A 14,951-nucleotide genomic window follows, 5' to 3' on the forward strand; every position below is an offset into this window, starting at 1 on the left:
GCTCTTGAGCTCTGAATGACATTACCAAAACAGGCCGCATTATATAATCTTCATCTGGGCTGGAATGACCACTCACCCTTCCCAGACTCAGTTAATAGTTGTTCTTGGATGATACAGTGTAACAAAGACAGGCCCTTGCCAGGAGAGCGAGCCGCACCCATTTCTGATGAAATCCCTAAGAAGAGCCAGCTGCGGAATCACTGTTTCAGTCATTGGAGACCCCAGGTGAAGTGAGTGCTGGGCCCCCCCGCTGAGACACGGAGAAAGCAGGGCTTGTCCCAGAGTGGCATGGCTGTGTCCTGGGCACCCGGGCCGCCAGGCAGAGGAAGCCAGAGGCCTCAGAGGAGGAGAGGAAGGTGGGGCTGGCAGCTGGTACCGGACAAGGCAGGGTTGGCCCAGTGGAGACTCCTAATAAAGAACAATTAGGGTAACTTGCCCTCCTCTCAAGCTGGCTCATGACATTTTGCTTAGGCAACTTCCCCCTGCATTTTCAGTTAGCTAAGAAATCTACCAGAACGTTCCCAGAGGTTATATATGGGATTTTAGCCATTTCTATTGGTTTTCCTCTATTCTTTTCGGGGTTTCAGGACTCTCAAACTTTGCTCTCTTACTACCTTTATGCAGTCATGGTTTTTGTTTTTGTTAAGCCTACTTAAACAGCTTTCCAAATTTCTCTGCTGTTGTTTCAGGAAAAAATACTTGGCATTTATCTTTGAACCTACAAACACATACACAGACATCCATAAGCCTCTCGACTAAGCTGCTTCACACATGAGTGTTCCATCGAACAGTGTTTATCATCCTGTGGGTTTCTATGTTGGCCAACACTTGACCAAAATGGTTTTAGCTAAGGTCAGCCCTGCCTGGATATACTCAAAGAATAGAGAAAAAAAGTCTTTCCTCTTACTGTTCCTACGACCAGCAAGGGTTGAGGGGCAAGTCACCAGCGATGTTACGGACGTGAGGGTGGCCTGGAAAGAAAGCTTGAGCTCCTAAGGGTGACAGAGATCATCAGCTGTGTGCACACCCTCTCAATTCCTCAAGCCTTTCCAAGTCCCTCATTTTACTCATGTGCTCCATGCACCCTGATCCCAAAGATTTGCTATCCTGTTCACACAGGTCTCCTCCTCTCTCCCTCCTGACACCCATACCCCTGCTCTTGACAAAAACCCTTTTTAATAGTTCATGAACTCCCAGCAGCATTTTGCAAGTTGCTTCACTGAATCGTAGCGCTAAAGATGGCGTAAGAGGCCCTTTGGTTCAACTTTATTTTATAGGTGGTCACATCAAGGCCCTGAGAAGAAGTGGGTTGGTGAAAGGAGAAACCGAGGGCCTTGTCCACCTGCGTACCCCGCACAGACGCAGGACTGCACCTAAAGTCTAGTAACCGTGCATCCCCACATTCCTTAGCAACACACTGGCAGGCCTCACTGTAGAGAGGCCCCTTACAGAATCCCAAGCGCAGGCACGGCGGCCCCGGAACATTGTGCGGCTTTAGAGGCACTGACTCCCGCACGCTTGAAAATCTGCAGAGAACTTGTGACTCCCCCCAACTTAGCAACAGCCTACCGCTGACAGGAGTCCAGAGTCGATTACCAAGGTGTGTATGTTCTATGCTTTACCAACTATAGTCTTCTAGTCAAGTGAGCCGTATCCGGTCCAGTCAGTGCTGAGATTCAGGAGGAAACAAAGGAGTTACAGGTGCAGGTCGGTGCCTGGGGCTGCAGGAGGCAAGGGAGGCGCTCAGGGGGGTCGGCACTGGGGCAAGGAGCAGAAGGCGGGTGCAGCGTGTGAAGGGGAGAAGAATACATCCCTGGAGTTGCCGCGCCTGCTGGGTTGGGGGAAGCGTGTAAGCAGATATTGCCGTGCGGACACTGGCGTGTACGGACTGCCCTGGGCTAACTACGGCGGGGGGCCTGGCACCGTGGGGAGCAGTCTTGGGCCGCGGGGCTCGCATGCCGCCCCCGGGAGACCGCAGCCCCGGGCTCGAAGCACAGGCGTCCCTCCCGGAGGCTACAGCGCCGCTCCCCTCACCGGTCCCAGCTGTGCCTGGCACACGCTCTGTGCCGGTCAGACTGCGGGCGCTCGGACAGGCCAGACCTGGGGTCTGGCGGCCAAGGGCGGCCACGTGCTTCCCCGGAGCAGCAGGCCCCTGGGGCGCGGCAGGGCGAGGGGCCTTCGCAGCCTCTGGAGCAGAGGGCAGAGCGTGCCATCGGCCTGGGCGGGGACACAGGCTGGCAGCTGCCCGGTGCAGCTGCCGCTGACGGAGCCCAGCTCAAGTGCACAGGGTGGGGCGACGGCACGTCTGGCCGGGAGGCGAGTCCAGGGCTGCTGACACGCTGTTTCCAGCCACCCGAAAGCGAGCGCCAAGTCCCCCTCCCGGCTCCCTTGCTCTGATATTCTCCAACTCGGCCACGGTGCCAGCTGACTTCGGAAGGCAGGGGAACTGCACGGGGCTCGGCTAAGGCTGGCTAAGGGCTTTGGCAGCCCGGGGCCCACGTTACTCCAGGCCTGTGGCCCCCAAGTCAGGCAGGATGGCTGAGGGCCGTCGCTACAGCACCCCCAGCTCCCGGACTATGCGGGCCCTCCCTTCCTCCCCGCAGCCTCACTGCAATTCCAGAATAAAAGTCCGAACCCATGACCGGCCACCTGCGCGGAAACACAGGGTTTCCATGTCACTTTATCGGCAGCCGCCGCCTGCCTGGCACGTGATGAAGCACACGGAGGCGGATGGGCGGGGCGGGTGCTGACCTCTCCCGCACTCCAGGCCTGGCTGCTCGGCTCCCCGCTCCCCGCTCCCGATGCTGAAGCCCCAGGACGGCTGCCTCGGCACTTCCCTGCTCCCGCGCCCGCCTGCCAGCACCCCTTCCCTGCAGATTGCCAGGGCCTCGCTTTTATCTGATTAAGAAACACCAGCCTTTCCTGCTCTCCGTTTCTGTCCGGAGCTATTCCCTTTGGTCCTTTTACCCAGTTCCTCAGGCAGAAAGCTGCTGGCCTCACTTAGGAGAGTGCCCGTCTGCAGATTTCATAGCAACAGGCTCTCTCTCGGGGCAAGAAAGGTGCAGTTTCCCTTTTAAAAGAAGGCGGTGACATGTAGGTAATTCAGTTCCCATCTTGATCTTTTGCCCTCGTTAACATACAGCTTTCTGACTGTGCTTGCTTCCTGTGTCTTCTTATCCAATGCAGATAACACCAGTGCTGAGGCCAGATGCCCTATGGCATAGAATCTTCCTCATAGATATTTAGTAGTGCTTTATTTGCTAATAGAATTTCTTTTTTTGCTTGGAAAATTTACCCAAGAGGTATTTTCCAACCAAAAAGAGATGGCTCTTACATGTCTTTCTTGATGCAAATCCTCCAGGAATGCGGGCTCCTGGCCTGGCCCCTCCTATGTGAAAAAGGCACTATGTTCTAAGAGCATTTCACTGACTACCATGATATTACTTTTGATTTGGAAAATTGTTTCTTTGCTTTTATAACCTTGTACAACGAGTTTCTGAAGAGGTCACGTGAATTAATACAAGGTGGAACAAACTAGAAAATCTCTAGTGGAATAATGTGTGAGGACGTGAGAGAAGGAGGGAGGGAAGGAGGGAAGGAAGGGAAGAGAGAGAAGTCAAGAGCGGTCTATTTTCACTGTGAGAAAAAGTCAGACCAGGCTTAAAGGATGATGGATCAGACACTCTAATTATCAGGGAGTTCTAACTATTCAGATGAGTCACCCGGGTGTGGAAGCCCGTCTGTCTATGGTTCTGGTGAATCTCCCTTCGCCTTTAACTCAAGACACCTCTCTCCTCTCAAAAAATGGCCACCAAAGGCAGGATCATGCCCTGTTCCAGGCTCAGGTGAGAGTAATGATGTTTATCAGATTTAACCGAGTTAGCATTAACATATATTTCAGATCCACCCTTTGTAAGAGGTGGCTCTGCCTTCCCAAACTCTAGTTATTTCTATCACCCACTATCGTATTCTCCTCAATGTGGTTGCCTGATTAGCAGTGCTGGTGGCAGCTCAGAGAGTTGACACCCATCTAATGCCCAGAGCTTCTGTCTTGTTGATTTGTGTGTTAGCCAGTCAGCATCACTCAGGAGGTCTTCTCTCTCCCTCCTCTCACCCCTACAACCCAGGTGTGGCCTTTGGTGGGCCTTGCCTCTTTTGAAGGTGGCTAATTTGCCTGGGAGATGAGCCAGTCCAAGCTAGGAAAACCAGAGTCAGCCTGACCAACAGCACCATGGCCTTGATGCTGAGGGCTGTGTGTGAACGAGGAACCACACTGTCCCCGTACATGTTGGAACAGCTCCAGGGTGGGTTCTGATTCAGCAGCCCTGGATGTGAATCTCAATTCCAGGCCTTCCCAGCAGGGTGACCCTGGAGAAGCTGCTCAACCTTGCTGGGCTATACTTTCCCACCTGTAAAATGGGAACAGTGCCACCTACAATGTTCTGGAGATTAAATAGCACCATGCATGCAAAGCATTTATTTCACTGTATCAGTATATACTGATTAAACACGACCTATTATTAGTTATTATCCAGTCTGCTCTTGTTACGCCAAAGTACAGCCCGACCAGTCCCCTCCTCCAGAAGCAGCAGCCTATCTCCCGACACTCAGGCTATGTGGGAGCAGGTTCCCCCCAGCTAGCCCAGTGGTCCGTTGACATGCTATCTTGGGGGAAGAGAAGGGTCCAGAGCACATCTAGCTATCAGGGGATGTTGAAATATAGATGAACAGCATTCCATCTGACCACCCTGCACAATTCACTCAGAAACATGCCTCTGAAAATAACTTCTTTTTCAAGGTAGAATTCCAACGTATAGAAGGGAAATCTATATTTAATTAACAAAACAGATGCTATATATATTTAAATTATATTAAATAATAAATTAAATTATATTTCTGTCTTCTTTACTAACCTTCTTTCTTTAGGTTTCTCGAGTTTCTAACTTTCAAGAGTAACTTTGCTTAATAAATTGAACACTGGCATTTCTCCTGAGCTTGACTGTCACAGAAAATTGGGCTGCTGAATCTTTGCTGGGAATCATATATTTGGTCTTTTATCTACAACATGCCTGCTGTGCAGTATTTAAATTCCTGCAGGCAAAGATGCAACTAATTTACCACTTATCTGGGTTACGTATATCTGATTGTATGGCCTGTCAAATCCCTGTCTATGGACTAACACATTCTCATTTCATTCAGCAATAGAGAGAAGTCAAAGAATGTTAACTTATTGACAAAGACTGTGTACATCAAGTATGGTGAAAATCTGAATGCAGCTCAGGACTAAGAAAACTCTGCTTATCATAAAGGCGACCACTACAACTCTACACAGTAGCACCAAAAATCAAGTTCCTATGGGGAGAGGAAGCTCAGGGGTTTTTCTCCCGCCTTGAAGTGCCAGGCCTAAGTGCGCACTCCGTAGTCAATGTTTCTCTGTAAGTACAGCCCTGCCTGGGGCCTGAGTCAACGAATCGGAGACTGCATCTCCAGGCCGAGCGCACTGTCAGTTCTCTACAGAGAAACAGGGGGGACCTGGCTTCCCCACGGCGGTGCTAGGTACAGAACCAGCTCCAATCACGGGCGTCGAGCCGAGGGACGCACTGACCACCAAACCAAGTACCATCATCACAGAATCTGACATACAAGACAAGTCACCCAAACTCCTGGTCGTGGGTCGTGACTGTGAGTGGGGGACACTGCTGAACACGGGGATACAAGTCACAAGTCTTGAGGCCGATTCGATGGAGAAAGAGTGATGTCAGGTTTGTCCTGCTCCAACATTTACGAGGACTTAAGTCTAAATGTAAGAGCGAGGAAGAAGCAGGAATTTTCCATGGGAGGAACTTCTTGGAGTCAAGATGCCCATTCCGACTTTTCTTAGCAACAGCGTGCCAACAGCCAAGACATCTTACACAGTCGTGAAGTGTAGGACACGATGCTTGCGTCAGCTCTCTCAGCACTGCACTCTGCTTCCCTGCCGACTGCTCTGTCTGTTCATCTGGCCCTTCTGGCATCCACTCCCTGCCTCCTCCAGTGCCTGCCACCCCCTCCACCCTGGTCCCCGCATTTCTCTCATTGCCATCACCCAACGGACACGGGAGGTGGTTATTAATCCCTATGTACAGAGAGCAGCTCTGGTCAGGGAAGTCCCATTACTCCCTGGGACTACGTGGTTAGGAAGGAGCAGAGCCGAAACTCACGTCCTGGATTCTCTACCTTCAAATCCAATGCTGAGGGAGTGAGGTTGTCATGGTAGGCATGGGCCTGGCCTTGGCTTTACCAGCAATGTTCCCATCTCTAATGAAAGGAGACAAGGCACGACCAGAGGGAGAGAGAAGAGAATATACAGTCTTCTCTTCTGTTTAGATGAAAATTAAATGGTGGGGAACATCTGGCTGCTAAGTTCCCTACTGTCATCTCTGGCAAGAAACGTACTGTCTCCATGTTTTTTTTTTTGAGATGAAAATCTATTTACCATCCCTGACACCATGGTCTGTGGGGAGTCATTTTCAGGGCAGCTGTGAAGCTCCTCCTCTACCTTCCAAGTGATCACCTGGGGTCCCTTCTGTTTGGTGGTTTTGGGGTGTCTATGGGCAGCTGTTAATCATAGTTCTTAATGAGTCTCCAGGATCTTAATTCGTGAGCTGGGGGAGAGCTGAACAACCCCAGCCTCTGCCCACTAGTCAAGAAGTGGTTTTACTGAGAAACACAAGTCAGAAAAGAGCCTGTCTCCTTCCTGTGATTTTTTTTTGGGACATGAGGTAAGCAAATGGGTAGGTGACTTTTCCTTCCATCTCTGACACTGTTAGCTGCCCTTCTCTCCTTGATCCTGGAAGAACAGAGTTGGCTTCTCAAAGAGATCACCCGGCATTTCTCCCTAGGACTGGTGGGCAGGAGGTCTGCCGCCTTAGGAGGAAATGTTGAGAGGAACTCCTCTCTGGGCTGTGGCTGTCTCCACAGGGAATGACCGAATGGGTCTACCACATGGGCCTGTGGCCTGCCCCCCCACAGCTCTGAGTTCCCATGGGCTGTCAGTCGAACATCCCTAGTACTAACCTCCCGTGGCCAGTGGTCCCTAGGGAGTCGCCAGCAGGGATTCGTGTGACTTCAGTACTGGACACCACGGAGGATGGTGCTGACAAAAGGCATAGCCTTTCAGCCAGTGGATCTAACACTTGCCTGAGCCCTCACTAAGGGCACGGAACATCTGGTTCCTCGGCAACTTTGACATTTAGCGTTAAGAATTTTCTGATGCTACATATTTTTAGGCCTTTTGACAAGAAGTTCTTGTACAACTGAAGAATGCTGTGGATGAAGAAAGCACACTGAATGCTGGGTTTTTCAAAGCATCGCCAAGCAATGGGCTCTGAGCAGGCTCAGTGGGAGGCTGGGATGGGGGTGGGGGTGACTCCTTGGCTCTTAATCCTCACCAGGTGACTGCTCACAAGGCTCCTTTAAGTCTTCATGATTGAGACAGGAACCTAAAAGTGTGCCAGGATTTTCTGTGACAGTAAAGTAAGATGATTAACAGAAAGCTTTAAAACTGGCCCCTGAAGATTTAAAGATAGGGCACAAATACTTTCAAGAGAAGCAAACAAAGGAAAGGAGAAAAAGAATGTGTGACAAGGGTAAAAACTCGAGGTCATTTCCTCTATATGTTACAAGACTTACTGCAAACAAAGGTACTTATGTGTGTATGCAGAAAGGTCTCTGTCCGCACAAAGGCTGACCAAGTATCTTCATTTGGCCATACCAACAATTGGAGGAAAAGAAGGGACAAGGAGAACTTTGCAGCTAATGTGTCTTGACTCCAGAGACCTAACCGAAAGTCTGCACAAGCAGCCACCAGAATTCCCAATTCAAAACAGATCCTACTCCCACCTGGCCCCTTGCTGCCAGCTGCCTCCTGGTCTGCTCCCTCCTGTGGTTAAGGGGCAGTCCCTAGTCGTTAACCCTGGGCTTGCACCCTGGTTCGCAGCTTCTGAGCTCCTCCTGGGCAAGCTACTTAACCCTGAGCCTGCCTTTCATCTGTAACAGAGAACATCCATCGGCTCCATTCTGGAACTTGTGTCTTTTTCCTCCTTCTCTGTTAATTTTTTTCTCTTCTCCCTCTGCTTATCTATGACCCTTTCTTTCAACCCCTTTAAAAGTCATCTCTGCTGTAAAACCTCCTCCATTTCTCTTTACTCTCAAAGTCCTCTTTGGTTCCCCACTGAGGGTAATTTTAATTATGAAACACAGTACTAGAGGTAAAAGAGCTTTATAAGCCGTAGAGTGCTAAAATCTTACAGAACATTAGGAATAGCTATCCTCAGCACTCACATCACCAGTTCAGATGATCATTTCTTCAATCAGCATCTGTTTTGTATCTTCTGTTGGATTCTTACTACTCCAAGCATGATCCACCAACCAGCAGCTTTGGCATCCCCCGGTAGCTTGCTGGAAGTGCACCATCTCAAGTCCTGACAGTGCCTGCTGGATCACAATCGAAACTCTAACCCATCTCCAGACTGATACGTACAATAAAATTTGAGAAGCATGGAATTAGACTTCAAGGACGGATCTCAAGGGTACAAACGGCACAGAATCCCCAGAAAGCCCTCCAGAACCTGCAGAGGCCTCTGAGCTGGTGTTACATGGGGGTTCAAGAATATTACCATGTGACTGCTGGCCTGCCAGCAATAAAACTAAAAACCTGCCTGCGTCTACTGCATATGAATGATGATATTTACAGGAACAGATGTCACCTGAGATTTCTTTATATTACAAGCTTTAAAATCACATCTGCATAAAAAACACAGAAGGGTTCGTTTAGGATAACTCATTATCAGGCTGAGTGCTTAAGTCCTTGGCAACTAGAAGGAGAGTCAGTGAATTGTGTAGTCTTTTTAAAGAACTGATGGCCCCCTCTCCCCAAAGTGAGCTACTGTAAATCACAAAGGCTCCCTAGACTTCACAGTTCATGCCTCCTCACTTTACCAACACCCCCGAACATTTTAATGGAGTTCAGAAACCACAGGTATGAAAGGACAGCTGGCCTGGGACTCCCACTGCACAGGTTTGCTGCCTCCACGTAGTCCTGACCAAAAAGAGTGCTCTGGAAACCTGTGGCAGCTTCCCCTCTTCCCAGGACAGGGTGGTCACGCTCCCCATCAGCAAGAAGATTAATTTGGGACTCTAATTCCTCCATCATATGATCCCTTCCTAATGATTAGCAAAGCATCTCCCAGAAAGGCTAGGCCGAGGCCAAACAAATGAGCAAATAAACCATGCTGAGTGCATTACACCAACTGATCATTTTTTTAAAAGTTCTCTTAGGGATCAGGTCTTATTTAAGGAGAAAAAAAGAAAAGCATCCATTATGAAGAAAAGAGGCTGAATACACAGAGATGGGAAATCAGGCTCTGGAGTTAGATCGGGGTTAAAACCCCAGCCCCAGTGAAGTGGCTGTGTGAATCTCTTGGAGCCTCATTGTTTCCTCCTTTAAAATGGAATGATACCACCCATCTGGTGCTTCTGAAGTTCACGTGAGAGTACAAAGTTCTAGAGTTAAATACCTCACCAGCTAAGGGTTTAGTAGCTCAGTACACATTAGATGCTCTTTCTCTGCCATGTGACCTGCTCGCTGGCTCCCAGTGCCGTGCTGTGAGCCGCCTTCAGGAGCTCCCCGCTCACCTTGATCATTTCTGCCACGTAGCTCTCGGGGCCCGTGTACTCTGTGGAGTCCTTCACTTTCACCAGCACGATGAAGCACAGGTAGTGCCACATGTTGTGCTCTTCCTTGATGTGTTCTTCAAAGGTGACAGTCTTGTTGTCAAACTTGTCTCTTTCCAAGCCTAAGGAGAGACAGAAAGCCCCCAGCCCCAAGTGAGCAGCCACGGAATAGAAAACTGTGAGAGAACTGTCTGCAGGGGAGGCTGCGGCTCTAGGTCCCATCTCTGTGAAGAGCTGGATTCCGCTGGCCTCCTAGACACATGGCAGGAAAACACAGGGTGCGAGTGAGAGGGACTTGGGTCTGAATCCCGCCTCTGCCCCTCACTGGTCACTGCTGAGTCTCCTCGTGCCTTAGTTGCCTTGTCAGGAGCTGGGGAGACTGCTGGGCGGGTTCCAGGAGTGCCCAGGCTTCAGTGAGTCAGGGGCCACGTGCTCACACACACGAGGCAGCCAGTGATCATGAGGAAATGCCAAAATGTACACATGTTAAAAGGTTTTTCGAAGAGACAGAATGAGGACTAAAAGAACTTTAAACACATTTTGAGCTCTAGCTGGTAAGTTTATGTTTTGCATAGGTCTGGGCGAGCAATTGTGAAACTAGTCTCTGTGTATTCTTGGATGGAGCAAAGAAATCTATGGTGCATCACGGGAGCCAGATTCCTCACTGTCAAAGAAGGGAGCACAAATCTGGGAAGGGAGAAAGATAAACACTGTCATGTTGAACTGGAAGTAGAGGTAGGGGTATGAATTCATCCTTTTTCATATGTTTATAAGAATAGATACAGGAGTGTATGGCATATGTATGTGTACACAAATGCCCGCGTGTACGCAGGTACACGTATACTCTAGATCTACCCCTAATAAGCTCTGGGAGCAGTGGCACACCGGAGGGGTGCACACACCTAGTCCTCAGCTCTTAGCTCCCAAATACCATTCTCCACTAAAAAGAGCCAGGGCTTTTTGGAAAAACGGGCGAAACCCAGGCTGGGTCAGAGAGGTACAAGTTAAACTCGAACCTGGAATATCTCACAGCACTAAAAAAATAGTAAGGAAGAACTTAATAAATGATGGTGACATGATGAAACAGAGAAACCAGCTTAAAGCGCTGGACAAATCTGGGGCAATCTGAGCATCAAAACAAATAATGACATTAAAGAATTATAACCCACTGGATTACATAGAAATCTAGGAATCCACACTGTCACAAAAACAAAAGTATTAACACATATATAGTATCCATACCTACATGAGAAGAGAAAGTTCTTTCTTACCAAGCCAATTTACAAATGTAGAAATGATAAAATAAGAAAATTATCAGTGGACAGCCATCGTAAGAAAAGAGGCAGGCAGGAGTCATCAGTGGATATTAACGCTAGTGGATTTACGTTTAATTTGAGGAATAATGGGATATTCACATCACAAAATATCTCCTCAGAAAACATTTCCTAATTCCAACAAGAAAAAAAAAAATCGAACCTTTAGTGGAGAAACCTAGCGATCACCACCTTAACTAAGTGATCAGTTAATATTGCCAGTTATAAGAGGAATAGGCATCACGTGCCTCCTGAAATACTGCAGTGAGAATAAACCACAGTTCTTTGATGTTCCTACAAAAGAGGCATAACCCCAATCCTACCATGAGAAAGCATCAGAGAAACCCAAACCAAGGGACATTCTACACAGGAACTGACCGAAGTCTTTAAAAATGTCACTGGAGGCCAACGAGCCAGGACAGCTGAAGGCAGTACCACCACCTGGGCTCTTACTGGCTACAAAGGATGTTGCTGATAAAGGGTGAAATGTGAACAGGGCCTGCAGGTTGAGTGACGGTATGGCATCTTTGCTCAATTCCTAACCTTGATCACTAGACTGCATATATAGGAGAGAAGGTTCTTGCTTAGGAAAGCTATATTGAAATATTCAGGGAGAAAGGGGCCATCATGCTGGTCGATCTCAGATTAGAAAACCGGTGTGTATGAATAAGCAAATGGAGATACTAATATTGGAGGAATCTGGATGAAGAGTATGTAGCAATTCTTTGTACTGTTCTTATCACTTTCTATAACTCTGGAATTATTTCAAAACAAAAACTACTACTTCAAAATGGTTTTAAGGGAGAAGAAAGCAAAGATTTAATTTTTAAAATGGAAAATGCTCATTTTTTGAGTATATGTAATGGTATGAATTGATATATTCAATAACTATATCATGAATAATCCTGAAGTGAATACTCAGCTGCCAGATTCCTACATGACTAGTTTACATTTATATATGCACTTCCCTGTGGCTCTACTGACAACAGTTTCTTGGGTCCCCCTCACCCCCGTCTTCTGTAGCCGTTAACTACTTATCAGTGAGGGCCTACAATGTGCATGTTCTGGGTTAGGGGTGTCACACGGACCAGCTGTGTGTCTTAGCCCCACAATACAGAGAAGTACATAGTATTGTACTCATTTTACAGATGGAAAAAAAAAAGTACAGAGAGTGAAGGATGATACCGAGATGATGCAACTATTAAGTAGCGGAAACTTCATCAGAACCCAGGTCTGACCCTGAGCCCAGGCTCTGAACACCTTTCCTATACCCCGTACGGGGAATAGTCTTGCCCTTAATGCCTGGTACCATCTGCAGTGGAGACATCCACAGGCTGGCACTGGATGAAAGATCTCCAGTCTAGTTACCTAGGGGGGGACCAAGAGAGGCTTGGTAGCCCAAAATGACGACAGACGCCAAGACACATTCATTTCCAATCACATTTCTGCACCAGAACCTTCATCCCTGAGGACACATGGGTGCTGGCAAGTGCCACAGAGGGTCAGTCAGTGTTCCCGACACCTCCCAGCGGGAGGGAGGCAGAGGAGAGGCCCGCCCAGTGCCAAGGGGAGAGGCCTGCAGAGGCGGCAGCGCCTGGCACGGAGATCCAGCAGGCCAGGTCGCCGCAGGTCCCTGGGGCCCGAGCTTCCCTGCCAAAGCCGGGCTGCCACACTCACCACAGATAAAGCATGTGGTCTTCAAGATCTCCTCCTTTTTCTGCTTCTCACTCCTCAGGTCTGCAAAGGTGTCAATGATGACCCCAAAAATCAGATTAAGGACAATGATGATGACCATGAAGAAGAACAAGAGGTCATAGATCACTCGAGCAGCAAAGAGGGGTTCCTAGAAAAGAGGTGCCTCTATCAGTGAGGTTACCCCACTGCCCTTTGGTCTGTGGGGCTCGGGGCAGAAGGAAGACTCGATGGGCCTAACATTTCCTGGCTCACCCTCACCCCACAGGGCTGCTCTGTCACAAGTTAACCGGGGCGCTGAACTTGGAAAGTCACACCCTCCGTCTAACACCCGGCTCTGCTGCCAGTGTTGGGTGGCGTGTGCAGGGGAGCAGCTCGTGGCCCCTGCGGCAAGCTGAGCACTGAGCGGAGAGCTGGAGCCGCCCCCTCCCACGGCTCCCTGCTCCAGGGCAGTCACCGGGCCAGGGCCACAGTCTACCCTGCGCTCCGCCAGCTCTGCCTTTGTGCTGCGTTTCCAGGCGAGCGCTCTGCGCTGTGCTCTCACCCCCACCCCGCCGCCTCTGCTCCCCCTGCCCCTCTGCTCCCCCTGCCCCTCGGGCTCCAGCCACCTCTTTGGAAGGCTTCCTGAGCACATCTCCTACTCCGCCCCCGCTCCGCAGCCCGTGACTCAGCACCGTGACGATGCACATCAGCAGCGTCTCACACGTGTGCTCTTTGTCTTGCTCCGTTTCTTCTGCAAGGACCAGCTCTAGGAGCACAGGGGTAACAACAGATTTACAACGTGTGGGAAAAGAGATACCATGACTTTGAGAGCCAGCTCACCAGCTACACCCAGGAACAAGAAAGAATAAAACTAAGGAATCAAGGATCAGATGCTTTTTTTCCCAAAAAACAGGAGTCACCTGGGGCAATTCTGTTTCCATCACCAACCCTTGCTAGTTTCCCAAGCCAAGTCAGAACTGTACTTCCCTCTATGAAAGCCCAATATTCCCATCCTTTTCAGATTTAAACTCCAGTCCCAGCTCTGAACAGGCATTTGACCTTACATAAATTGCTTAATACTCTGAGTCACAAGCATCTTGTCTCTCAGCTGAGGGTAATCCCATGGGAGCCAGGCTCCTCACTGGCTAAATCCAGCAACATTTTACAGCAGGTCCTCCGGATAAATTGCTTTATATTGGACGCTGTCCATTCTTAAACATTTTTGGAGGAAGATCCGGGTCTTGCTGCCTCTCTCCTTCTTTTCCACAGTTGCAGGGAGAAGAGTCCTGCTAAAACACAGGTCTCATCCTATCACTACCATTCCCGGTTTCAACTACTATTCATCCTTTGGATGAATTTTAACCTCCTTAGCCTGACTTGTAAGACCCTTCATGATCTGGCCTTTTGTTGACCTCTCTGGCTTCATTTCTTGCTACTGCTCTTCCTCATGATCATTATCTCCCTCAACAGGTTATATTCTACCTCCAGGCCTTTAGACACCCTAATCCCTCTAACTGGAACACCTACCTCTCCTCCACTGTCCAAGATTCTACTGTTTTAGTTTAGCTATCATCTCCTTGGTGACACTCTTACTCCAGTATCAGGCTGGGTGCCTATCTTCTGTATTCCCTCCTTATTCCTAGCACTTAACATACTCTCTAACAATCACCTTGGTGAATGCCTGACAGCCTGTCTCCTCCACCACACGGGTGTATCTTAGAGAACAACACAGTCCCTGGCAAATAGGGGGGCTCCAGTCAACAGTGACTGATTCAACCAAGCAGATACTTTCTTCCCATGTTGCCTTCTTTTCCCTTCATCTCCCTCCTGTCTCCCAGCCTTTCCCCCTAACTACTGGCCTTCCTTCTGAACAGTAAATTTGCTTCCAGTGTCATGTGCACCATCTAAGCTTCCAGAGGAGCCTAACACTAACATGGGGCTTAAGACTACGAGGTCCTACCTTCTTTGGGTGCAGGAGAGGAGCAGTTCTCCCCAGTCTCCACCCTACACACGTCAGAGTAGAGGAACTCGCTTGCCAAACTCTCGCCGGCTTCTGGGAAAGAGAGGAAATTTTATGATGAACAATCTGGCAGCATATGGTTAAAATGTTTGAAGTCCCCAATTCACGGCTGATTAAACAATTCTTTACATAAATAACACCCTACATTCCTGCATATAAATTCAAGGCAGAGATGCAATTTACACTTTCATTTGGTGATCTGGATGGGAAAGAAGCCAGAAATGTCAATT

At 49.0% G+C, this 14,951-nt stretch overlaps 1 protein-coding gene across 13 annotated transcripts in view; it reads right to left on the bottom strand.

The window, feature by feature from the left end:
- ITPR1 (inositol 1,4,5-trisphosphate receptor type 1) overlaps positions 1 to 14,951 on the bottom strand; it is a 319,171-nt gene that overhangs the window by 17,095 nt on the left and 287,125 nt on the right. For all 13 annotated transcript variants that reach the window (XM_077857995.1, XM_077857997.1, XM_077858001.1 and 10 more), the window contains 4 exons: positions 14,662 to 14,754; positions 13,328 to 13,467; positions 12,705 to 12,870; positions 9,676 to 9,836 (listed from right to left, as the gene is read on the bottom strand). In XM_077857995.1, the coding sequence (XP_077714121.1) occupies positions 9,676 to 9,836; positions 12,705 to 12,870; positions 13,328 to 13,467; positions 14,662 to 14,754 (560 nt within the window). The remainder of the gene's footprint in view (positions 1 to 9,675; positions 9,837 to 12,704; positions 12,871 to 13,327; positions 13,468 to 14,661; positions 14,755 to 14,951) is intronic.

The sequence above is a fragment of the Canis aureus genome, chromosome 19 (genome assembly GCF_053574225.1).
Source record: "Canis aureus isolate CA01 chromosome 19, VMU_Caureus_v.1.0, whole genome shotgun sequence".
NCBI lineage: Eukaryota > Metazoa > Chordata > Mammalia > Carnivora > Canidae > Canis > Canis aureus.